This window comes from Salmo salar, chromosome ssa11, assembly GCF_905237065.1.
Source record: "Salmo salar chromosome ssa11, Ssal_v3.1, whole genome shotgun sequence".
NCBI lineage: Eukaryota > Metazoa > Chordata > Actinopteri > Salmoniformes > Salmonidae > Salmo > Salmo salar.
The window spans coordinates 96,925,253-96,951,074 of NC_059452.1; the positions used below are offsets into that span (position 1 = coordinate 96,925,253).

The 25,822-nt window shown below is 42.7% G+C and overlaps 1 protein-coding gene across 1 annotated transcript; it reads left to right on the forward strand.

Moving 5' to 3' along the window:
* The first annotated feature begins 11,129 nt into the window (after positions 1 to 11,129).
* On the forward strand, positions 11,130 to 25,398 carry LOC106563734 (vascular endothelial growth factor C). Its single transcript, XM_014129562.2, has 7 exons — positions 11,130 to 11,696; positions 16,737 to 16,953; positions 20,476 to 20,666; positions 20,897 to 21,027; positions 21,785 to 21,888; positions 22,074 to 22,410; positions 24,628 to 25,398. Exons 1-7 carry the CDS (start codon positions 11,598 to 11,600, stop codon positions 24,740 to 24,742), a joined length of 1,194 nt encoding a protein of 397 aa, XP_013985037.1. The 5' UTR covers positions 11,130 to 11,597; the 3' UTR covers positions 24,743 to 25,398.
* Positions 25,399 to 25,822: the final 424 nt, after the last annotated feature.

Here is a 25,822-nt window from a genome sequence, read left to right on the forward strand (position 1 = left end):
TCTAAAACTGTTTGAATGGTGTCTGTGAGTATAACAGAACTCATTTGGGAGGCCAAAACCTGAGAAGATTCTGTACAGGAAGTACCCTGTCTGACCATTTCTTGGCCTTCTTTACCATCTCTATCCATTACAAAGGATCTCTGCTCTTACGTGACACTTCCTACAGCTGCCACAGGCTCTCAGAAGGCGGCAAAAAGCTGAATGACGTAATTCAAAGCCCTGGCTGAAACACATTAGCGCGTTTGTCAAGTGGCCGATCAGGGGACAGTGGACTTAGGCGCGTGCACTGGCCGCCCCCATCTTTCTGTTTTTCCCTCTATTTACCGAAACTCAGATTCCCGGTCGGAATATTATCGCTTTTTTACGAGAAAAATGGCATAAAAATAGATTTTAAACAGCGGTTGACATGCTTCGAAGTACGGTAATGAAATATTTAGAAATCTTTTGTCACGAAATGCACCATGCGCGAGACCCTTATTTACCATTCGGATAGTGTCTGGAACGCACGAACAAAACGCCGCTATTTGGATATAACGATGGATTATTTTGGACCAAACCAACATTTGTTATTGAAGTAGCAGTCCTGGGAGTGCATTCTGACGAAGACAACAAAGGTAATGAAACTTTTGTAATAGTAAATCTGACTTTGGTCAGGGCTAAACTTGGTCGGTGTCTAAATAGCTAGCCATGATGGCTGGGCTATCTACTGAGAATAGTGTAAAATGTGCTTTCACCGAAAAGCTATTTTAAAATCGGACATATCGAGTGCATAGAGGAGTTCTGTATCTATAATTCTTAAAATAATTGTTATGTTTTTTGTGAACGTTTATCGTGAGTAATTTAGTAAATTCACCGGAGGTTTGCGGGGGGTATGCTAGTTCTGAACGTCACATGCTAATGTAAAAAAGCTGTAAAGCCTTTTTGAAATCGGACAGTGTGGTTAGATTAACGAGAGTCTTGTCTTTAAAATGCTGTAAAATAGTCATATGTTTGAAAAATGGAAGTTTTCGGATTTTAGAGGAATTTGTATTTCGCGCCACGCCCATCATTGGATATTGGAGCAGGTGTTCCGCTAGCGGAACGTCTAGATGTAAGAGGTTAATGGATTCGGAGTGCTTCCAGATCTCTCTCTCTAGGTCGAATGGCATGATCATGTTCCTGTTCTTGTTGTTTGGCCGCACGCTCATCTTGTCTTTCCCTGTGCTCCAACTCTAATTTCTATTGTTCCCATTTTGCCTTTAGTTCTACCTCTCTCAGTTGCACGTCTACAGGGTGAACTATACCACCCGTAGAACCCTTTTCATCATCCTCCCTCTCCGGAAAGATTTCCTCCTCCACCTAAGCAGTATAGACTAACTCTTTAAGTACTGCTTTTGAATCGGCATGCGCAACTTTTATGTCATAATGCTTTGCGATGATGAGCAGATTTGCCTTTGCACAATTATCTAGCATCTCCCATGTAGGGTTTTCCACAAATGCTTCCAACTTAAAGTCCATGGTTTTTAATTTATTTTATAAGCGTTTATGCAACTTTGAAAATCATTCACCCATCGTATAACCCCTCAGGGTGGATGTCAGTGACTGAAACTCTACGACAAAAGTGTATTTTGAACACTCAAATATCTGGGCACAGCAGAGCTTCAGAGAAGGTGATTAGATCAACTATCATACTCATGGGAAACATGATCCTGGATGAGCCCCCATTTTGTTACGTTCCCCAGCAAGAAAACCAAATAATGTCGCTGAAACAGAAGGGGGAACCAATAAAGAGTCACTGACCACAAGAGCCACTGAAAAAGGTGGGGTTTTAGGAGGGGTTCTGAAAGACACTCATGGAGGTGTCCACTGAAAGTTGACTAGCAACAACAACTGGGGCCTAAAAGACACCCACCACGAGCATCCACTAAATTTGCCCAAGAACAGGCAAACAAAATTAAAACCCACACCAAACTTAAAGACAGGAAGCAAACCAAAAAGTGGAGCAAAACGAAAACAGGGAAGAAATCAAATAGGGAGAGCCAACTAATGGTGTTAAACCCCACATCTCTCAAGACCACTGGCGCACTGACCCAGCACAGGTGAAACATATTCTGACTAATGAGATAACAAGCCAGTACAGGTGTAACACATACTGACTAACAACGTGATGCCAATTGGGGTGCTCCACGTGCTAACATCCAACTTCGAAATATACATGGAAAAACCAAAGCCTGTAACACTAACCTGAGACTAATTTTAAACTAACTTGAGACTAACCTGAGTCTAACCTGAGACTAAATTTAGAAACATTGACTAACTTTTGACTGGCTTCAGACAAATGTTAGACAAACTTTTAACTAACTTTAGACTAACCTGAGACTAACTTTAGACTAACCTGAGAATAACTTTAGACAAACCTGAAACGAATCAGATTTATTTTTATTTTTTATTATTTTACCTTTATTTAACCAGGTAGGCCAGTTGAGAACAACTTCTCATTTACAACTGCGACCTGGCCAAGATAAAGCAAAGCAGTGCGACACAAACAACACAGAGTTACACATGGGATAAATAAACGTACAGTCAATAACACAATATAAAAATCTATATACAGTGTGTGCAAATGTAGTAAGATTAGGGAGGTAAGGCAATAAATAGGTCATAGTGGCAAGATAATTACAATTTAGCAATTAACACTGGAGTGATAGATGTGCAGAAGATGAATGTGCAAGTAGAGATACTGGGTTGCAAAGGATAAAAAATAAAATAACAATATGGGGATGAGGTAGTTGGGTGGGCTATTTACAGATGGGCTGTGTACAGGTGCAATGATCGGTAAGCTGCTCTGACAGCTGATGCTTAAAGTTAGTGAGGGTGATATAAGACTCCAGCGTCAGTGATTTATGCAATTTGTTCCAGTCATTGGCAGCAGAGAACTGGAAGGAAAGAGGCCAAATGAGGAGTTGACTTTGGGGATGACCAGTGAAATATACCTGCTAGAGCATGCTACGGGTGGGTGCTGCTATGGTGACAAGTGAGCTGAGATAAGGCAGGGCTTTATCTAGCAAAGACATAAAGATGACCTGGAGCCAGTGGGTTTAGCGACGAATATGAAGCGAGGGCCAGCCAACAAGAGCATACAGGTCACAGTGGTGGGTAGTATATGGGGCTTTGGTGACAAAACGGATGGCACTGTGATAGACTACATCCAATTTGCTGAGTAGAGTGTTGGAGGCTATTTTGTAAATGACATCGCCGAAGTCAAGGATCGTTTGTCTCAGATGGGCTGAGTCACTGGCCTACTGGTGCTCTTCCATGCCGACCCTAGGAGGGGTGCATCACTTGAGTGGGTTGAGTCATTGACGTGGTCTTCCTGTCTGGGTTGGCGCCCCCCTTGGGTTGTGCCGTGGCGCAGATCTTTGTGGACTATACTCGGCCTTGTCTCAGGATGGTAAGTTGGTGGTTGAAGATATCCCTCTAGTAGTGTGGGGGCTGTGCTTTGGCAAAGTGGGTGGGGTTATATCCTACCTGTTTGGCCCTGTCCAGAGGTATCATCGGACGGGGCCACAGTGTCTCCTGACCCCTCCTGTCTCAGACTCCAGTATTTATGCTGCAGTAGTTTGTGTTGGGGGGCTAGGGTTAGTCTGTTATATCTGGAGTATTTCTCCTGTCTTATCCAGTGTCCTGTGTGAATTTAAGTATGCTCTCTCTAATTCTCTCTTTCTCTCTTTCTTCCTTTCTCTCTCTCGGAGGACCTGAGCCCTAGGACCATGCTTCAGGACTACCTGGCATGATGACTCCTTGCTGTCCCCAGTCCACCTGGCCGTGCTGCTGCTCCAGTTTCAACTGTTCTGCGTGCGGCTATGGAACACTGACCTGTTCACCGGACGTGCTACCTGTCCCAGACCTGCTGTTTTCAGCAGCAGGAGCGGTAGAGATACTCTAAATGATCGGCTATGAAAAGCCAACTGACATTTACTCCTGAGGTGCTGACCTGTTGCACCCTCGACAACTACTGTAATTATTATTATTTGACCATGCTGGTCATTTATAAACATTTGAACATCTTGGCCATGTTCTGTTATAATCTCCACCCGGCAGAGGAAGAAGAAGACTGGCCACCCCTCATAGCCTGGTTCCTCTCTAGGTTTCTTCCTAGGTTTTGGCCTTTCTAGGGAGTTTTTCCTAGCCACCGTGCTTCTACACCTGCATTGCTTGCTGTTTGGGGTTTTAGGCTGGGTTTCTGTACAGCACTTTGAGATATCAGCTGATGTAAGAAGGGCTATATAAATACATTTGATTTGATTTGATTTGTTTGGCAGCATGAGCGAAGGATGCTATGTTGCGAAATAGGAAGCCGATTCTAGATTTAATTTTGTATTGGAGATGCTTGATGTGAGTCTGGAAGGAGAGTTTACAGTCTAACCAGACACCTTGGTATGGTATTTGTAGTTGTCCACATATTCTAAGTCAGAACTGTCCAGAGTGTTGCTAGATCGGCGGGCGGGTGCGGGCAGCGATCGGTTGAAGAGCATGCATTTAGTTTTGCTTGCATTTAAGAGCAGTTGGAGGCCACGGAAGGAGTGTTGTATGGCATTGAAGCTCATCTGGAGGTTTGTCAACACAGTGTCCAAAGAAGGGCCAGAAGAATAGAGAATCAGAGAATCACCAGCAGCAAGAGCGACATCATTAATGTATACAGAGAAAAGAGTCGGCCCGAGAATTAAACCCTGTGGCACCCCCATAGAGACTGCCAGAGGTCCGGACAACAGGCCCTCCGATTTGACACACTGAACTCTAGACTTTAGAAAGGCAGGGTAGGATAGATATAGGTCTGTAACAGTTTGGGTCTAGAGTGTCTCCCCCTTTGAAGAGTGGGATGACCGCGACAGCTTTCCAATCTTTAGGGATCTCAGACGATACGAAAGAGAGGTTGAAAAGTCCAGTAATAGAGGTTGCAACAATTGCGGCTGATAATTTTAGAAAGAGAGGGTCCAGATTGTCTAGCCCAGCTGATTTGTAGAGGTCCAGATTTTGCAGCTCTTTCAGGACATCAGCTATCTGGATTTGGATGAAGGAGAAATGGGGGAGCCTTGGGCAAGTTGCTGTGGTGGAAAGCATGGCCAGCAGTAGAAAAATGCTTATTGAAATTCTCGATTATCATAGATTTATCAGTGGTGACTGTTTCCTAGACTCAGTGCAGTGGGCAGCTGGGAGGAGGTGCTCTTATTCTCCTTGGACTTTACAGTGTCCCAGAACTGATAATAACTTTAGCCTAAACTGAGACTAATCTGAGACAAATTTTAGAGTATTTTTAGACTACGTTTTGACTAACTTTAGACCAACTTGAGACTCATTTTATAGACATTTTTTACTAACATTAGACAAACTTTTGACAAACTTTAGACTAATTTGAGACTAACCTGAGACTAACTTGAAACTAATTTTGGATTAACGTTAGACTAAGTTTACACTAACTTTAGACTAAATCGAGACTAACCTGAGACTAACCGGAGACACATTTTCGACTAACTTTAGACTCATTTGAGACTAATTTGAGACTACTGTTAGACTAACTTTAGAATAACTTTACACTAACCTGCGATTAACCTGAGACTAATTTGAGACTAAAGTTAGACTAACTGTTAGACTAACTTTAGAATAACTTTACACTAACCTGCGATTAACCTGAGACTAATTTGAGACTAAAGTTAGACTAACTGTAGACTAATTTCAAACTAATTTTGGATTAACGTTGGACTAACTTTACACTAACTTTAGACTAAATCGAGACTAACCTGAGACAAATTTTAGACTAACTTGAGTCTAACCTGAGACTAACTTTAGACTAACTTGAGACTAACCTGTGATTAACCTGAGACTAATTTGAGACTAATTTGAGACTAACTTTAGTCTAACTTGAGACTAACCTGAGACTAATCTGAGACTAATCTGAGACTAATTTAAAACCAACATTAGACTTACTTTAGACTAACCTGAGACTATCTTGAGACTAACCTGATATTAACTTTGGACTAACCCGTGACCAACCTGATAACTTTAGACTAACTTGACTGTATTCATACTACAGCTATGACAACTAGGTTAAATATGCTAGCTAGCTAACATTAAGCTATAACTAGCAATGCAAATGTATTTCTGATTTGAATAATATTACTACATAGATCATACAAGTAACATTAGCTAGCGAGCCAGCATACTAATATTTGCTAGCTAGCTAACAGTACGCTTTAACTTGCAATGAAAACAACTTTCTGACAAAATTAGAAACTTATATGAAAATGTAGCTAGACTTTTACCCATATACAGTGCATTTGGAAAGTATTCAGACCCCTTAACTTTTTCCACATTTTGTTAGGTTACAGCCATACTCTAAAATGGATTAAATAAAAAAACGTTGTTCATCAATCTACAAACAATACCCCATAATGACAAAACAAAAACAGGTTTTTAGACATTTTTGCAAATGTATTAAAAATAAAAACCAGAAAAACCTTATTTACATAACTATTCAGACCCTTTGCTATGAGACTCAAAATTGAGCTCAGGTGCATCCTGTTTCCGTTGATCATCCTTGAGATGTTTCTACAACTTCATTGGAGTCCACCTGTGGTAAATTCAATTGATTGGACGTGATTTGGAAAGGCACACACACCTGTCTATATAAGGTTCCACAGTTGACAGTGCATGTCAGAGCAAAAACCAAGCCATGAGGTCGAAGGAATTGTCCGTAGAGCTCCGAGACAGGATTGTGTTGAGGCACAGACCTGGGGAAGAGTACCAAAAAATGTCTGCAGCAGGTCCCCAAGAACACAGTGGCCTCCATCCTTCTTAAATGGAAGAAGTTTGGAACCACCAAGACTCTTCCTAGAGCTTGCCGACCTGATGGTCACTCTGACAGAGCTCCAGAGTTCGTCTGTGAAGATGGGAGAACCTTCTAGAAGGACAACCATCTCTGCAGCACTCCACCAATCAGGCCTTCATGGTAGAGTGGCCAGACTGAAGCAACTCCTCAGTAAAAGGAACATGACAGCCCGCTTGGAGTTTGCCAAAAGGCACCTAAAGGACAAGATTCCTAAACAAGATCCTCTGGTCTGATGAAACCAAGATTGAACTCTTTGGCCTGAATGTCAAGTGTCAAGTCTGGAGGAAACCTGGCACCATCGCTACGGTGAAGCATTGTGTTGGCAGCAACATGTTGTGGGGATATTTTCAGTGGCAGGGACTGGGAGACTAGACAGGATCGAGAGAAAGATGAACGGAGCAAAGTGCAGAGAGATCCTTGACGAAAACCTGCTCCAGAGCGCTCAGGACCTCAGACTGGGGTGAAGGTTCACCTTCCAACAGGACAACAACCCTAAGCTCACAGCCATGACAACGCAGGAGTGGCTTCCGGACAAGTCTCTGAATGTCCTTGAGTGGCCCAGCCAGAGCCCGTACTTGAACCTGATCGAACATCTCTGTTTTTGCTTTGTCATTATGGGGTATTGTGTGTAGATTGATGAGGGGGAAAAAACGATGAAACCCATGTTAGAATAAGGCTGTAATGTAACAAAATGTGGAAAAAGTAAAGTGGTCTGAAAACTTTCCGAATGCACTCTACATGGATGAACGCTTCACAGCAGACTGGAACCATTTAACTCCGTTTTGTTTGTAGCTACGTCTTGTTTGGCCAGCGTTGTGTCAAGTCACTCCGGTTAACAATGACCGTGGCATGTGCAGAAAGTAGCCCAACAACTTTTCCAACTGATCTGTCGATAGCGCCTGCTAAATTCAGGGCATCAATGTTGTTGACCAAAGTAGAAACACTTTTGTAGTTATTGATGGCTAATGTTATATCTTTCATAAACGCTGTGGCAGAAAGGACTATCAACACATACAGTACTGAACAGCTCACGTTATAGACAGAGGCATGCTATATGGCAGACCAATACAAACTCATCTCCCAGCATGTCCAGTCCATCCATTAACTCATGGCTACCGGGAAGGTTCCTGTATTTTTCCGTGGCTAAACCAACTAGGCTCATAATTTAACTATTTCATTTCATATTTACAGATGGAATAAAACTTTATTTTTAAGGCACATGAAAGTTCACATGTTCCAGAAGGCATTTCTGCCAAAAAACCGCATAATTAAAAAAAATATATTAAAATACCTCTTCTGTGAAGAAGTGACGTGCGGCATACGCCTACCTTCCTGTGACGGGTCGCTTTTAAAAATAAAGCCAAATAATGGCTTCCCTTTCAGAATTTCCATCTGAAATCTGAATCATCCATCTCCAATGAGTACATACGGTACCATGGATCCGTACTACTCTTGGTCCTATTTCATTGGTGGTATGTGGGTTTACGTTAATGTTTTTCTATGAACACATTGAGGGCCCCAGGCCATGGTCTACAGTGTATGTGGGAGAAACACAACATTCCACTGAGTTTCCTGCCAGTAAATCCAGAGCCGGAGGAGGTTCCTGGAAGCTGTCTGCCTGTCACATCACAGAGATTTACTGGATCTTAGCATAGATTTGAATAGCTTCCTTCCACCTTGTTCTCATGTCTCACCTGCAGCCTTTGTCTGTCTGCACAGCCTGGTCTCATAAACTAGACATAACATAGTAAATGTATAGCGACCTAGCTGACGTTAGCCATAACAAATTTGGATTTGTAACATATCATACATTTTGCAAATTCTTAACATATTATACGAATTGTAATTTGTGACATATCATACGAAATAGATGATGGACAACCACAAATTAATACATAGCATACTAATTGGAGTGGCTGTATTTACATTTACTATGTTACGTCTACCCCTGAGTCCAAGTTGGTCTGTACGCACTGAGATGACACTTAGTTATCTTTGTCTTCTATTTGGCAGAGTCAAACTGGTGTTTCTCCATCTGTTGACCGTCAACCCTTTGTTGTCATCGGATCACATCTGTTAAGAGAATCTACAGAGATCTGTTACATCTAACAATGTGTAGTTTATAAAACAGGTACATCAACATTATGCTTTGGTACATCCTTTAAAATGGATTCATGCACATTTTTTACGTACCAATCCATCTCTCCATTTGAATTCTCTTGTTCGTTCTCAGACTAACGTTAGCAGTGTAGATTTTATTACCTATTTTATGGTTATTGTCTACCATTTCAGCCATATTGGAATTCCCCTTCCTTCACACCTTAGTCTTTGTCTCATAGGAGAGTTCACATTTTTGAGTTGCGTTAGGTGCAAGCTCCAACACGTCCCCGATCGTAAGAGATTTACTGCACACACAGATATCTAAGATATGCACTGACATGACCTGCTACTGTGCACTGTAAAATCCAACTACAGCACTCTGCGCCACATTAAAAACAGGATTTCTATTCATTGAATTTTACATTCACCATACATCCATACATAATGTGGTGTTCAACATGTGGAGAAAAGAGAGGTAGGTGGCTGAGGGAAGAGCTCATCATCACTATCGTGCCATGCAGAATAGTATCAATTCTACAAACTGGACAAATCTTCATTGTTCCAATAGAGCTGCTGAGCTTACAGTATACAATGACCAGCTGCTGGCTTTATTATATTTTTTTTACCTTTATTTAACTAGGCAAGTCAGTTAAGAACAAATTCTTATTTACAATGACGGCCTACCAGGGAACAGTGGGTGGGTTAACTGCCTTGTTCAGTGGCAGAACAACAGATTTTTACCTTGTCAGCTCAGGGATTCAATCCAGCAACCTTTCAGTTACTGGTCCAGTGCTCTAACCACTAGGCTACCTGCAGCCTCACCCAGTTATGGGAGAGATCATGGAACAATGCAATACACTTGAACACTTGTGCTCCAGTAATACAGTTTGTTAGGTGTGTGTCTCAGTTTGAAAACCACCATTCAGCAGAAAACAATGGGGGAAACAGAGCAGTTGTTGGGAGGAAATGAGTGATCTGTGGGAGAAATGCGTGAGCCAGATCAGGTAGATGAGGCCCTACTTGGGAGGATTGAGATCAATAAGAGTAATGACTGTGGCTGGTCAGAGCTGAGCTGTGCTCGCTGCCTGGCTGCCTGACTGGCTGCCTGACTGGCTGCCCCTGCGCCAGCAGCATGACGCATGATGACGGATGTACAGCAGTTGTACACTAGGGGGACTCAAGCGTTCAACAAGTAAGATGTGAGATTGCATCAACTCTTTCATTGCATTGAGACATTGATTAAAGAGCATTGCGTTAATACCAGAGGACCAAAAATGTTGAAAATCGTTTCATACAGCATACTAACTCTTAAACAGCCCTATTACTGTTCAACTATTTCTGTAGCTCAATCATCCAAAAGAAACATTGTAGTTGTAGGAATATTCACTCCACAGATCACCATGACAACACTGACACCCAAGGAAATGCTGAAATAGGGTGAAAGGTACAGATCAAGGGTAAAACGGAATAGGGTGATGTCGAAACATCAGTGATTTACGAAGACAGGCAAGACATATCTAAAGTTTACTGTAGCCTGTTGGCGATGGGAGGGTCGAGGAGGATAGTAGACGATCATACAGCTTATAGCCGTAGGGACATCATGCAGCTTAGTATGTGCTGTTTTTTATAGCATTGAATCATAGAATGAGTGCTTCTGCTTCTCTCCTCTATACAGAGCAGTACAGTAGACCAGCCTGAGAGGCAGGAGGCCAGGTGCTCTATACAGTAGACCAGCCTGAGAGGCAGGAGACTAGGTGATCTATACAGAGCAGTACAGTAGACCAGCCTGAGAGGCTGGAGACTAGGTGATCTATACAGAGCAGTACAGTAGACCAGCCTGAGAGGCAGGAGGCCAGGTGATCTATACAGAGCAGTACAGTAGACCAGCCTGAGAGGCAGGAGGCCAGGTGATAAGAGAGGACGACATTGCCTCAGAATGTTATAGGGAAATATACAGAGTGAGCGTTCAAACATATAGAGATTACAGATATGGAAAATATAGCACCTTAAAAAGCGTACTCAAGGCACACACCCACGAACACACAAACGCTAACTCCCAGTCCGGAGAGGCGGTGGCAGCTCCTCCCAAAATAGAGAGTGGGAGAGGAGAGAGAGAGAGAGAGAGAGAGAGAGAGAGAGAGAGAGAGAGAGAGAGAGACGAGTACACTCTGCTGAGGGAGCCTGTCTGCTGTCACACGTGTCTGCCCTCACCTACTCTGTACTCTAGCTTCACAGGAGACATACTGCACTCACCACATCTGGACCTACAGGACATCTATGGGATCTGGCCTCTCAATCTTCTACACCTCTTTTCTGATTAACCTAATCTACAAAGAATCTGATCCAAATACAAAGCCTTCCGAGGGAAACTCAGTGGCAGAGGTTGTGGAAACACTTGGAAAGAACACAATGATACATGCTGTATGAAGTGAAAGAAAATCCTTCCTGGGGGGAAAATGGTGTGTTTGAAAGGCACTCTACGGGGCTCATCTTATCCACACTCAAGGTCCGTTCCTGGCTAAGGGAAGAGGAAATCCTTGTGCTCTGTGGGATGAGAGTTCAACTGTGGTGCATTAGCTGATCCTTCATCATCTCCCCCTCCACCTGCTCCCCCTTTCATCATCAACACACTATGTGGATGTTATCTTTAGCCGTATGGATTCTCAATGTCACAAATCTCACTCATGGATATGACTATGATGAGTATTACCCAGGCGAGGAGGAAACCAAGGTGAGTAACTAACAACAGGCTGCTGCTCTTGGATTATATGTCATATTGTACGTTAACGGGACAGATAACAATTCCCCAGATTATGCTTTTTCTGCATGGTGAACCTTTATTATGCACAGAACCCTGATTTCAGTTCAGAAATAGGCCTGTGAAAGTATTAGACTAGTGTTGTTGACTACATCAGTTTGTTGACTAAAGCAATCTCTATCATTCAATAAACAGACAAGACAGGAAGTTTCCCACACTCGTTACTCAGGGCGTAGTTGTTGGTTTCACTACAGTGGGTGTGTCTTTATTTGGCAATACAACCTCCTCCTCTGTGGCTACATTGTGTGTCATTGAAGGTGAATGAATGAATAAATCATAATGTGCATGTCTATTTCCACTGTTGAGGGTGGTAGGCCACACCTTTAGACAGACATATCTGCCATTGAAAAGGTTGAATGGAGAGAGGGATTGAGGGATTGTCAATTTGGACAATAGAGTCCAGTGAGGATTTGTTTGAAACACAAGCAAAGTGACTTTTGATGGTTACATTCGACTCAAGAGCCATACAGAGCTGTGGCTACGTTATTTAAATTGTGAGGTAAACTGACAATAGGTCGGGTGTGATGATAAACACTCACTCTGAAGACTATGCCAGATCATGTAGGTTGCAGTGCCTTGTGTGTTTTGTGAGACGCGGTATGGGTGAACGGATGATCTCTGCATGTGTATTTCCCACCGTAAAGCATGGAGGAGGAGGCGGTGTGATGGTGCTTTGCTGGTGACAATGTCTGTGATTTATTTAGAATTCAAGGCACACTTAACCAGCATGGCTACCACAGCATTCTGCAGCGATACGCCATCCCATCTGGTATGCCCTTAGTGGGACTATCATTTGTTTTTCAACAAGACAATGACCCAAAACACACCTCCAGGCTGTGTAAGGGCTATTTGACCAAAAAGAAGAGTGATGGAGTGCTACATCAGATCACCCGGCCTCCACAATCACCCGACCTCAATCCAAATGAGATGGTTTGGGATAAGTTGGACCGCAGAGTGAAGGAAAAGCAGCTAACAAGGGCTCAGCATATGTGGGAACTCCTTCAAGACTGTTGGAAAAGCATTCCTTATAAAGTTGAGAGAATGCCAAGAATGTGTAAAGCAGTCAAGGCAAAGGGTGGCTGTTTGAAGAATATAAAATATAAAATATATTTATATTTGTTTAACACTTTTTGGGTTATTTTATAGTTTTGATGTCTTCAGTCTTATTCTACAATGTAGAAAATAGTCAAAATAAAGAAAAACCCTGGAATGAGTAGGTGTGTCCAAATGTTTTAATTGTACTGTATATATACTTACATACATATATATACCGATAGTGAACTCAAGGCTTTCATCGGAATACGCAGAACTTTGATTATAACAGACATAATAACCTTGTTCCTTATCTCTAAGAAAGAACTTGGCTAATCTCATTGGAAAAAATATGATCTTGCATTGCTTAGTTTTCCCATACTGGCTCAGTTTCCATGGTGTCACTGCCAAAGTGCCAGTCTAGCTTTACCAACTCGGATAGATACAACAACAGCATTTGTTTCCATAATGACAAGGTAGCACCCAGGCTGCTTGGTGGGTGTTGATCTCTGAGGCAGACAGTGATAATGTTACAGTGATGCCCTAGGGATGGATTGCAACTTAGTTATAGACATTTCTGATTCTGACTTGTATTCAATTGTATTCTCCTAATCAAACTCATGTGTACACTACCGTTCAAAAGTTTGGGGTCACTTAGAAATGTCCTTGTTTTTGAAAGAAAAGCAAATTTTTTGGTCCATTAAAATAACATCAAATTGATTCGAAATACAGTCTAGACATTGTTAATGTTGTGAATGACTATTGTAGCTGGAAACGGAAGATTTTTAATGGAATATCTTCATAGGCGTACAGAGGCCCATTATCAGCCACCATCACTCCTGTGTTCCAATGGCACGTTGTGTTAGCTAATCCAAGGTAATGATTTTAAAAGGCTAATTGATCATTAGAAAACCCTTTTGCAATTATGTTAGCACAGCTGAAAACTATTGTTCTGATTTAAAGAAGCAATAAAACTGTCCTTCTTTAGACTAAGTGAAGGCTATTCCAAATGAAGGCTATTCCATGTGAGAAATTGCCAAGAAACTGAAGATCTTGTACAATGCTGTGTACTACTCCGTTCACAGAACAGTTCGGTGAAGGGAGTAGTACAGAGCATGGAATAGCCTTCATTTCTCAGAACAAGAATAGACTGACGAGTTTCAGAAAAAAAGTACTTTGTTTCTGGCCATTTTGAGCCTGTAATCAAACCAACAAATGCTGATGCTCCAAACACTCAACTAGTCTAAAGAAGGGCAATTTTATTTCTTCTTTAAATCAGCACAACAGTTTTCAGCTGTGCTAACATAATTAACAAAAGTGTGGTCTAATGATCAATTAGCCTTTTAAAATGATCAACTTGGATTAGCTAACACAACGTGCCATTGGACCACAGGAGTGATGGTTGCTGATAATGGGCCTCTGTACGCCTATGTAGATATTCCATAAAAAATCTGCCGTTTCCAGCTACAATAGTCATTTACAACGTTAACAATGTCTACACTGTATTTATGAACAATTTGATGTTATTTTAATGGACATAAAACGTGCTTTTCTTTCAAAAAGGACATTTCTAAGTGACCCCAAACGTTTGAACGTTAGTGTATTTTGAGATACTCAATAAACTCTGTTGAGATACTCAATACACTCTGTTGAGATACTCAATACACTCTGTTGAGATACTCAATACACTCTGTTGAGATACTCAATACACTCTGTTGAGATACTCAATACACTCTGTTGAGAACCTCAAACTCTGTTGAGATATAATATATACAGTGGGGGGGAAAAGTATTTGATCCCCTGCTGATTTTGTATGTTTTCCCACTTACAAAGAAAGGATCAGTCTATAATTTTAATGGAAGGTTTATTTGAACAGTGAGAGACAGAATAACAACAAACATATCGAGAAAAACGCATGTAAAAAATGTTATAAATTGATTTGCATTTTAATGAGGGAAATAAGTATTTGACCCCCTCTCAATCAGAAAGATTTCTGGCTCCCAGGTGTCTTTTATACAGGTAACGAGCTGAGATTAGGAGCACACTCTTAAAGGGAGTGCTCCTAACCGCAGCTTGTTACCTGTAAAAAAGACACCTGTCCACAGAAGCAATCAATCAATCAGATTCCAAACTCTCCACCATGGCCAAGACCAAAGAGCTGTCCAAGGATGTCAGGGACAAGATTGTAGACCTACACAAGGCTGGAATGGGCTACAAGACCATCGCCAACCAGCTTGGTGAGAAGGTGACAACATTTGGTGTGAATATTCGCAAATGGAAGAAACACAAAAGAACTGTCAATATCCCTCGGCCTGGGGCTCCATGCAAGATCTAACCTCGTGGGATTGCAATGATCATGAGAATGGTGAGGAATCAGCCCAGAACTACACGGTAGGATCTTGTCAATGATCTCAAGGCAGCTGGGACCATAGTCACAGAGAAAACAATAGGTAACACACTACGCCGTGAAGGACTGAAATCCTGCAGCGCCCGCAAGGTCCCCCTGCTCAAGAATACATATACAGGCCCGTCTGAAGTCTGCCAATGAACATCTGAATGACTCAGAGGACAACTGGTGAAAGTGTTGTGGTCAGATGAGACCAAAATGGAGCTCTTTGACATCAACTCAACTCGCCGTGTTTGGAGGAGGAGGAATGCTGCCTATGACCCCAAGAACACCATCTCCACCGTCAAACATGGAGGTGGAAACATTATGCTTTGGGGGTGTTTTTCTGCTAAGGGGACAGGACAACTTCACTGCATCAAAGGGACGATGGACGGGGCCATGTACCGTCAAATCTTGGGTGAGAACCTCCTTCCCTCAGCCAGGGCATTGAAAATGGGTCGTGGGTGGGTATTCCAGCATGACAATGACCCAAAACACACGGCCAAGGCAACAAAGGAGTGGCTCAAGAAGAAGCACATTAAGGTCCTGGAGTGGCCTAGCCAGTCTCCAGACCTTAATCCCATAGAAAATCTGTGGAGGGAGCTGAAGGTTCTAATTGCCAAACGTCAGCCTCGAAACCTTAATGACTTGGAGAAGATCTGCAAAGAGGAGTGGGACAAAATCCCTCCTGAGATGTGTGCAAAACTGCTGGCCAACTACAAGAAACGTCTGACCTCTGTGATTGCCAACAAGGGTTTTGCCACCAAGTACTAAGTCATGTTTTGCAGAGGGGTCAAATACTTATTTCCCTCATTAAAATGGAAATCATTTTATAACATTTTTGACATGCGTTTTTCTGGATTTTTGTTGTTGTTATTCTGTCTCTCACTGTTCAAATAAACCTACTATTAAAATTATAGACTGATCATTTCTTTGTAAGTGGGCAAACGTACAAAATCAGCAGGGGATCAAATACTTTTTCCCCCAACTGTATATATATATATATATATATATATAAAACCTTTATTTCACTAGGCAAGCCAGTTAAGAACAAATTCTTATTTACAATGACGGCCTATCGGGGAACAGTGGGTTAACTACCGTGTTCAGGGGCAGAACGACAGTTTTTTACCTTGGCAGCTCGGGGATTCAATCCAGCATCTTTTCAGTTGCTGGCCCAACTGTCTAACCACCTGCCGCCCCATTAAACTCTGTTAAGACACTCAATAAAAAACTCTGTTGAGACACTCAATAAACTCTGTTGAGACACTCAATAAACTCTGTTGAGACACTCAATAAACTCTGTTGAGACACTCAAACTCTGTTGAGACACTCAAACTCTGTTGAGACACTCAAACTCTGTTGAGACACTCAAACTCTGTTGAGACACTCAAACTCTGTTGAGACACTCAAACTCTGTTGAGATACTCAATACATTTTAACAAAGTATATTGCAGTGCATAATCAACTGAATTGATCTTAATTTAATTTTGTTAGATCAAATATATAAATCTGTTCATTTTGTTCCTTGACAGGCCCCGCTGGTTAGGGAGGGACTCAGTGATTTAGACACAGTGTCCAATGTGGACGAGCTGGTGGAGCTGTTGTACCCAGAGTACAGTCTGGTGCAGCATTGCCTACGTAGGAAAACCCAGCGCACCTCCACCCCTCTCCATGCTGAAGACGATGTCTGGGCCTGGGGCAAGCCCAGGGAGGGGGCACTGTACAAGTCTGACGACGGCACCTTTGACGGTAAGACTCTTCAGGTGATTGGCCCTAATAACAGCCTACACCAATAGAGAAAGAAAGCTGTCTTCCCATCCCACAGGGGGCAGATTTTTGTGTGATAACCCCATTTCTCTTTCCCCAGACCCACAAATGGGTGTTTTTGTTAAAAGGAGAAAGAAAGTACTTTGTTCATTTTCCTAACAGTTAAAGAGGCCCCTCACTCCCCCCTCCCCCCTCCCCACTCATTAGAGACTGAGTGCTCCAGTTAAAAGCAGAGATTCAGGCTGTCAGCATAGACTAGCTGTGTCTGCTTCCTGATCACAGGAGCTTATCCCAGAAGATGTAGGTCCTACTGGAGAGCTGAGTGGACCACTACCACGTAAACGACAATGAAAAGAGGTGGCCTGACCTGACCTCAGTTCCCTCCAGATGCTATTGAGAGAAAGTGGTAGAAATGGCACGACACAACTGTTGATCTTGCTCCATTGCCTTTCATTGACCATCCCCAACCTCTATGATATGATGCCAGAAACAATTCAAAGAAAGGAAATCAGATCCAGTGACTAAAGCTCTTCTAAAGAAACCACTCAGACCTAGTGACTAAAGCTCTTCTAAAGAAACCACTCAGACCTAGTGATTAAAGCTCTTCTTGTTAGGCGTGTAAATGGGAGGCGAAGTCAAGTGCAGGAGAGCGGAGTATATTAACCAGGCACACTTTAATACCGGTCAACAACGACAGCACATAAAACATACTAGTGCCACAAACATGGTCTAAAACAAAAGTGCAGCACCTGACAAAATAATCACGTAACAATAAACAATTACACACAAAGACATGATGGGGAACAGAGGACTAAATACATGTAGATTGATTGGAGAATGAAAACCAGGTGTGTATGGAACAAGACAAAACAAATGGACATATGAGAAATGGAGCGGCGATGGCTAGAAAGCTGGTGACGTCAATCGCCGAACGCCACCCGAACAAAGAGAGGAGCCGACTTCGGTGGAAGTCGTGACACTTCTAAAGAAACCAATCAGATCCAGTGACTAGAGCTCTTCTAAAGAAACCACTCAGACCTAGTGACTAGAGCTCTTCTAAAGAAACCACTCAGACCTAGTGACTAAAGCTCTTCTAAAGAAACCAATCAGACCAAGTGACTAAAGCTCTTCTAAAGAAACCACTCTGACCTAGTGACTAAAGCTCTTCTAAAGAAACCAATCAGACCTAGTGACTAAAGCTCTTCTAAAGAAACCAATCAGATCCGGTGACTAGAGCTCTTCTAAAGAAACCAATCAGACCTAGTGACTAAAGCTCTTCTAAAGAAACCAATCAGACCAAGTGACTAAAGCTCTTCTAAAGAAACCACTCTGACCTAGTGACTAAAGCTCTTCTAAAGAAACCAATCAGACCTAGTGACTAAAGCTCTTCTAAAGAAACCACTCTGACCTAGTGACTAAAGCTCTTCTAAAGAAACCACTCAGACCTAGTGACTAAAGCTCTTCTAAAGAAACCAATCAGACCTAGTGACTAAAGCTCTTCTGAAGAAACCAATCAGACCTAGTGACTAAAGCTCTTCTAAAGAAACCAATCAGACCTAGTGACTAAAGCTCTTCTAAAGAAACCAATCAGACCTAGTGACTAAAGCTCTTCTAAAGAAACCAATCAGACCTAGTGACTAAAGCTCTTCTAAAGAAACCACTCAGACCTAGTGACTAAAGCTCTTCTAAAGAAACCAATCAGACCTAGTGACTAAAGCTCTTCTAAAGAAACCAATCAGACCTAGTGACTAAAGCTCTTCTAAAGAAACCAATCAGACCTAGTGACTAAAGCTCTTCTAAAGAAACCAATCAGACCTAGTGACTAAAGCTCTTCTAAAGAAACCAATCAGACCTAGTGACTAAAGCTCTTCTAAAGAAACCACTCAGACCTAGTGACTAAAGCTCTTCTAAAGAAACCACTCAGACCTAGTGACTAAAGCTCTTCTAAAGAAACCAATCAGACCTAGTGACTAAAGCTCTTCTAAAGAAACCAATCAGACCTAGTGACTAAAGCTCTTCTAAAGAAACCAATCAGACCTAGTGACTAAAGCTCTTCTAAAGAAACCAATCAGACCTAGTGACTAAAGCTCTTCTAAAGAAACCACTCTGACCTAGTGACTAAAGCTCTTCTAAAGAAACCAATCAGACCTAGTGATTAAAGCTCTTCTAAAGAAACCACTCAGACCTAGTGACTAAAGCTCTTCTAAAGAAACCACTCAGACCTAGTGACTAAAGCTCTTCTAAAGAAACCACTCAGACCTAGTGACTAAAGCTCTTCTAAAGAAACCAATCAGACCTAGTGACTAAAGCTCTTCTAAAGAAACCAATCAGACCTAGTGACTAAAGCTCTTCTAAAGAAACCAATCAGACCTAGTGACTAAAGCTCTTCTAAAGAAACCAATCAGACCTAGTGACTAAAGCTCTTCTAAAGAAACCAATCAGACCTAGTGACTAAAGCTCTTCTAAAGAAACCACTCATGCTGGAAAATTGACCACGACCAGTGCCAGTCAGAAGGAGGCCATATTGAATTAGTTACCGAGACAAACTGCACATTGGTCTGATTGATTTCTTTAGAAGAGCTTTAGTCACTGGATCTGATTGGTTTCTTTAGAAGAGCTCTAGTCACTAGGTCAGAGTGGTTTCTTTAGAAGAGCTCTAGTCACTAGGTCAGAGTGGTTTCTTTAGAAGAGCTTTAATCACTGGATCTGATTGGTTTCTTTAGAAGAGCTCTAGTCACTGGATCTGATTGGTTTCTTTAGAAGAGCTTTAGTCACTAGGTCAGAGTGGTTTCTTTAGAAGAGCTCTAGTCACTGGATCTGATTGGTTTCTTTAGAAGAGCTCTAGTCACTAGGTCAGAGTGGTTTCTTTAGAAGAGCTCTAGTCACTGGATCTGATTGGTTTCTTTAGAAGAGCTCTAGTCACTGGATCTGATTGGTTTCTTTAGAAGAGCTCTAGTCACTGGATCTGATTGGTTTCTTTAGAAGAGCTCTAGTCACTGGATCTGATTGGTTTCTTTAGAAGAGCTCTAGTCACTAGGTCTGATTGGTTTCTTTAGAAGAGCTCTAGTCACTGGATCTGATTGGTTTCTTTAGAAGAGCTCTAGTCACTGGATCTGATTGGTTTCTTTAGAAGAGCTCTAGTCACTGGATCTGATTGGTTTCTTTATAAGTGTCACGACTTCCGCCGAAGTCGGCTCCTCTCTTTTGCAACACCATTACAAAAATCTAATTGTAGGTGTGGGTACGATGTCGTTGGATGTTGCAACCAACCAAACAACATAGCCTAATCCTAACGCAGCAGCATTATTAGCTGGGTGACTTAAGATAGTCAAGAACAGAATGTTCCGGATGTTCTATTGTATTCCATATCAGTCAGGATATTCTTTATATCCCTGATAACCTGTCTGTTAATGTTCCTCCATTCATCCCTGATAATCTGTCTGTTACTGTTCCTCCATTCATCCCTGATAACCTGTCTGCTAATGTTCCTCCATTCATCCCCAGTTATTCTGGAGGAGATCCAGCGTACCATGTGTAGTCCTCGGGAGGTGTGTCTGGAGGTGTCTAAAGAGTACCCAGAGAGCACCAGTCACTTCTACATGCCTCGCTGTGTGTCTGTGCACCGCTGTGGGGGCTGCTGTACCCACGAGGGTCTGTACTGCACCAACACCAGCCATACTTACAGCAACAAGACGGTGAGCAACAGAGGACAAACTAGATATCATTCAAAATGTTCAACGATGCTGACACAAGTAAAGTTGCTCTTAAACTGTAATAACATTAGTAAGGACATTCTATTAACATGTTTCAACATATCTATTTAAGTGAGTTGTCGTTTCATAGTATACAGTAAGAAAGGATATAAGGTAGACCCCAAATCTGAAGGCCAGTCATTGACACGGTGTTGTTTCTCCTGTGGACTCAGCTGCTGGAGATGACTCACCGTGAACACTCTGTGGTGATGGTGGCGTTCGTCAACCACACGTCCTGTGAGTGTCTGTCCAAGAGGCCCCAGCACTCAGTCATCAGGAGGGCTGCTGCAGCCCACCTCACCGTGTGAGTGAGTAGTGAGGAGTAGTCACCTTCGAGACGCAACATCTGCCCCTGCCGATCGAGATACAATGTGCACACACACACACTTAATTATTATTAAGCAATACCGTTTTCAATAAGGTATGTTTGGTTCATGTTGAACAACATCTTTTAGGTAGGTAGCCTAGCGGCTAAGTGCGTTGGGCCAGTAACCAAAAGGTCGCTGGTTCGAATCTCCAAGCAATCTAGTTGAAAATTCTGTCCATATGCCCTTGAGCAAGGCACTTAACCCTCAATGCTCCTGTAAGTCGCTCTGGATAAGAGCGTCTGCTAAATAAAATGATGTAATAATATAGCGGTCTGACTTTAGACAAGGATACTGAAACATTCCATCTGATCCTATCTGATGTGGACAACAACAAGGGTGTGACGATGCAAGGGAATGAGCTAGATCATCAGATATTTGGTCAAAAGTTCTTTGAGTGTGCATTTGCCTTTGAACTGAAGCCATGTGGAAGAGGCCATGTTTCCCCCTGCTCTCCTCTCCCTGTGTCCAGCCTAACTGCTCTAGACTGCTGTGTGTAGGCTATCTGCCAGGCCAAGGCCAGCAGGGAGGAGGGCCGGGGGATTCAGTTCTCTCTCACAGGGAGGAGCCACATGCCGCCCATGGTGTCCAGCCCCTTCACAGGAATGCTTTGTGAGAGTAGCCAAGCGGTCCCCCTAAGCCAAGAAAAGACCTCTGATCTGATCCTGGCCTGTGTGTCCCTGCTTCCCTCTGCAGGTGTTCTCCGCCAGATGTTCCCTGCAGTACAGGACTGGTCTGGGACCCCACCAGCTGCCTGTGTGTTCCCATGGACACAAGCTTCTTCTCTGAGAGAGAGCTGGGTAAGTTAAACTAACTCCATACCCATACAACCCGAGTGCAGTCATTTCTGTTCGCCAACACCCAGAGATACCTCATAGGTTGGCAAATTAGGACGATATACATTGAAATGAAATGTACTAAACCACATGACGTCTGTCAATAAGGGACACTCAATAGCATCTCTCTTCTCCACCATCTGGTGCAGAACCCCTGGAGTCAGCCTTGCTGGCGCTGTGTGGCCCCAACAAAGTCCTGGACGAGGACAGCTGTGAGTGTGTGTGTCAGAACGGTCTGACAGAGGCCAGCTGTGGGCCGGGCTGGCGTCTAGACCAGGCATCCTGTGAGTGTCTCTGTGAAGACCAGCCCACCCCGGGGACCTGCCCATCCAACCAACGCTGGGACCCAGAGCTGTGTGGCTGTGTGTGCCGGGCAGAGTGCCCCCGTAGCCAGCCTCTCAACCCAGAGACTTGCCTGTGCCAGTGCAGGGACAGCCCTCAGACCTGCCTGCTAGAGGGCAAGAGGTTCAACGCACACAACTGCAGGTAAGAAATAGAATCTAACACAGAAGGCATTTCATATGATGCTGGACGTCCCCATAGACCTTTATAGAAAACCCCCGAGTACTATTCCCAGAACTATGATGCTGTCACGGTGGCCAAGGTAATAATACGTGTTGTTTGACCTAAGTTGGATCAGACAGCGTGGGAACAAAAAGCTATTACTGTTATAGGTACAGTTATTTTTACTTGAAAAGAGCAAAACACAACATCTAAACCGTTGTGAAATATACACTACATTTTTTATTTCACCTTTATTTAACCAGGTAGGCCAGTTGAGAACAAGTTCTCATTTACAACTGCGACCTGGACCAAAAGTATGTGGACACCTGCTCATCGAACATCTCATTCCAAAATCATGGGCATTAATATGAAGTTAGTACTCCTTTGCTGCCATTACAGCCTCCACTCTTCTGGGAAGGCTCTCCACTAGATGTTGGAACACTTCTGCGGGGATTTGCTTCCATTCAGCCACAGGAGAATTAGTGAGGTTGGGCACTGATGTTGGGCGATTAGGCCTGGCTCGCAGTCAGCATTCCAATTCATCCCAAAGGTGTTTGATGGTGTCGAGGTCAGGGCTCTGTGCAGGCCAGTCAACTTCTTCCACACCGATCTCGACAAACCCTTTCTGTATGGACCTCACTTCGTTCACGGTGCATTGTCATGCTGAAACAGGAAAGGGTCTTCCCCAAACTGTTGCCACAAAGTTGGAAGCACAGAATCGTCTAGAATGTCCTTATATGCTGTAGCGTTAAGATTTCCCTTCACTGGAACTAAGGGGCCTAGCCCGAACCATGAAAAACAGCCCCAGACCATTATTCCTCTTCCACCAAACTTTACAGTTGGCACTATGCATTCGGGCAGGTAGCGTTCTCCTGGCATCCACCAAACCCAGATCTGTCTGTCGGACTGCCAGATGGTGCAGAGTGATTCATCACTCCAGAGAACGCGCTTCCACTGCTCCAGAGTCCAATGGCGGCGAGCTTTACACCACTCCAGCCAACACTTAGCATTGCACATGGTGATCTTAGGCTTGTGTGCAGCTGCTCGGCCATGGAAACCCATTTCATGAAGCTCCCGACGGACAGTTCTTGTGCTGACTTTGCTTCCAGAGGCAGTTTGGAATTCGTAGTGAGTGTTGCAACCGAGGACAGTGTATTTTGAATAACCAAAAATATAGTATTTTCAGCTATTTGAAGCTAGTGTACAAAACCGAAAGTAAAAGATGCAAAAACTAAACTGAATAATGGGTTGCATAGAAATAGAGCACATAGAACATATCTGCTGCTTCTTAGACTTGCTTTTAATAAGAATTACAGATCTATTACTCACATTTCTATGTAAATTTGGACGGGTTGCCCAAAAAGTTACATATTGCAGCTTTAAATACTTAATGGTATGATGTTAAATACTGTATGGTATAATTGTTTATACTGTATGGTATAATTAAGCAATAAGACCTGAGGTGGTGTGGTATATGGCCAATATACAACGGCTAAGTGCTGTTCTTAGGCACGATGCAACGCTATTATAAACTGGTTACCAATAAGAACAGTAAAAAGTATTTGTTTTGTCATACCCACAGTATGCGGTCTGATATAGCACGGCTTTCAGCCAATCAGCATTGAGGGCTCGAACCATCCGCTTTATAATCTTAAATACTGAATGTTATCATGTTAAATACTGCATGGTATAATGTTAAATACTGCATGGTATAATGTTAAATACTGCATGGTATAATGTTAAATACTGAATGGGTATAATGAGCAATACACATTTCAGTGGAACGTCAAATTCACGTAGTTCACAGTTCTGCACATCTGTTAAACGGAACGATAACTATAGAAATCTTATAAACACTTCCCGATAGTAACAAGACTTAAATAAGAAGTACAACTCTAGCGTGAGAATTCATATCCTGCTTACTTCCCTTAACATGAAGCTGAGGCAAGGCACCTGACACATTTCTTTGGAATGGAGAAACCAGATTTTCCAGTAAGCACAGAATTCCCCTCTCCAGCTAAATATTTTTTTTAACACTGGAAAGAATCATTAAGGCTATGGGGATTGGTCCCAGATTACACACACGCGCATAAGTAGCCTACACACGCAGGGTCATGCACGCAGCCCACAGTTATATTGAAACTACATTACATTAAGTAAAACCAACTGTTCTGTCTGTTTCTCTTCCCCTACACCAAGCTGTTACCGGCTGCCCTGCAGAAAGCCACACAACAGCTGTCCAACAGGCTTCTACTACAGCCACTACGTCTGCCAGTGCATACCCAACCACATGAGGTCAGGGGAGTGGAACTGACAAAGCTGGGGTTACCAGCACTGGTGTTACCAGCACTGGTGTTAACAGCACTGGTGCCAAACTCTAGGGTCAATGTACTGGAACTGTATGGTGGAAACGAGGCGGTGTGTTTGCAATGTAGAGCCGGTAGATGGAGGCTAGACTAGGGGAATGTTATTTGATGAATTCTCCTGATAGGCCAAGAGGCTCTCCATCTTCAGACCGGGGAACATACAATGAAGCACACAACGATGCAGTCGTGTAGATACTGCAGGTCATGGTCTGAATCATGGACGTTATTGACATTGCCTCAGATTCATTATGTGTGGCTGTTAAAATTAGAAGGAAAAAAAAATGATTTCATTCCAGAAAATGAAATCATTTTCGATTATCTGACATTGATATTTATTGCAAGTGACCCTGCAGCTCTCCGAGATGACGATGATGTAACTGGGAAGAAACGCCCTGACATGAGAAGGAAGACAAAAGACTGAAATGTAAAGCCCATGCATATACTGTATTGTACAAAACGTGTGACTGTATTCCAGCCACCACTGACTGTAGTCAGTGGTGGCTGTGAATGAAAAGTGTGTTTTTAATGTCATATCCTATTTGTATTGTATTTAAAATACATGCTATTGATAAAATAAAATACAAACTTGATTGGCTTTGGTAAATGTGTACGGCGTCTGTTTGATAAGAGTTTCGTGACAGGAAGTTTGGCAACAGACTATGGGAACCAGACCAGACTGGCACCATGGAGAGTGTGATGTGATGTCTCCAATCACAAAACAAAGGCATTGAAAAACACACACTCCTGCAGTGAAAATGGATCCAAGACCTTTGTCTCAAATTCCTCATACCAGCCGTATGTGTTTGGAACAATAAACACTATCTCGAGGTCAATTGCAGAGAGATCTAATTCCCATCTGGCTTGTGTCTTTAGAAACTGCCATCCACAGTTGGTACTCTAAACCAGCACAGCCCTCTGTACAGAAACAGGACAGCATAGCTAAACCCAGTGATAGTAGCTTTTGTTTGTGATAATCCAAATAGTTTGGTTTATAAGTAGGCCTACAGAGTAGAGACAGTACTTCAGAC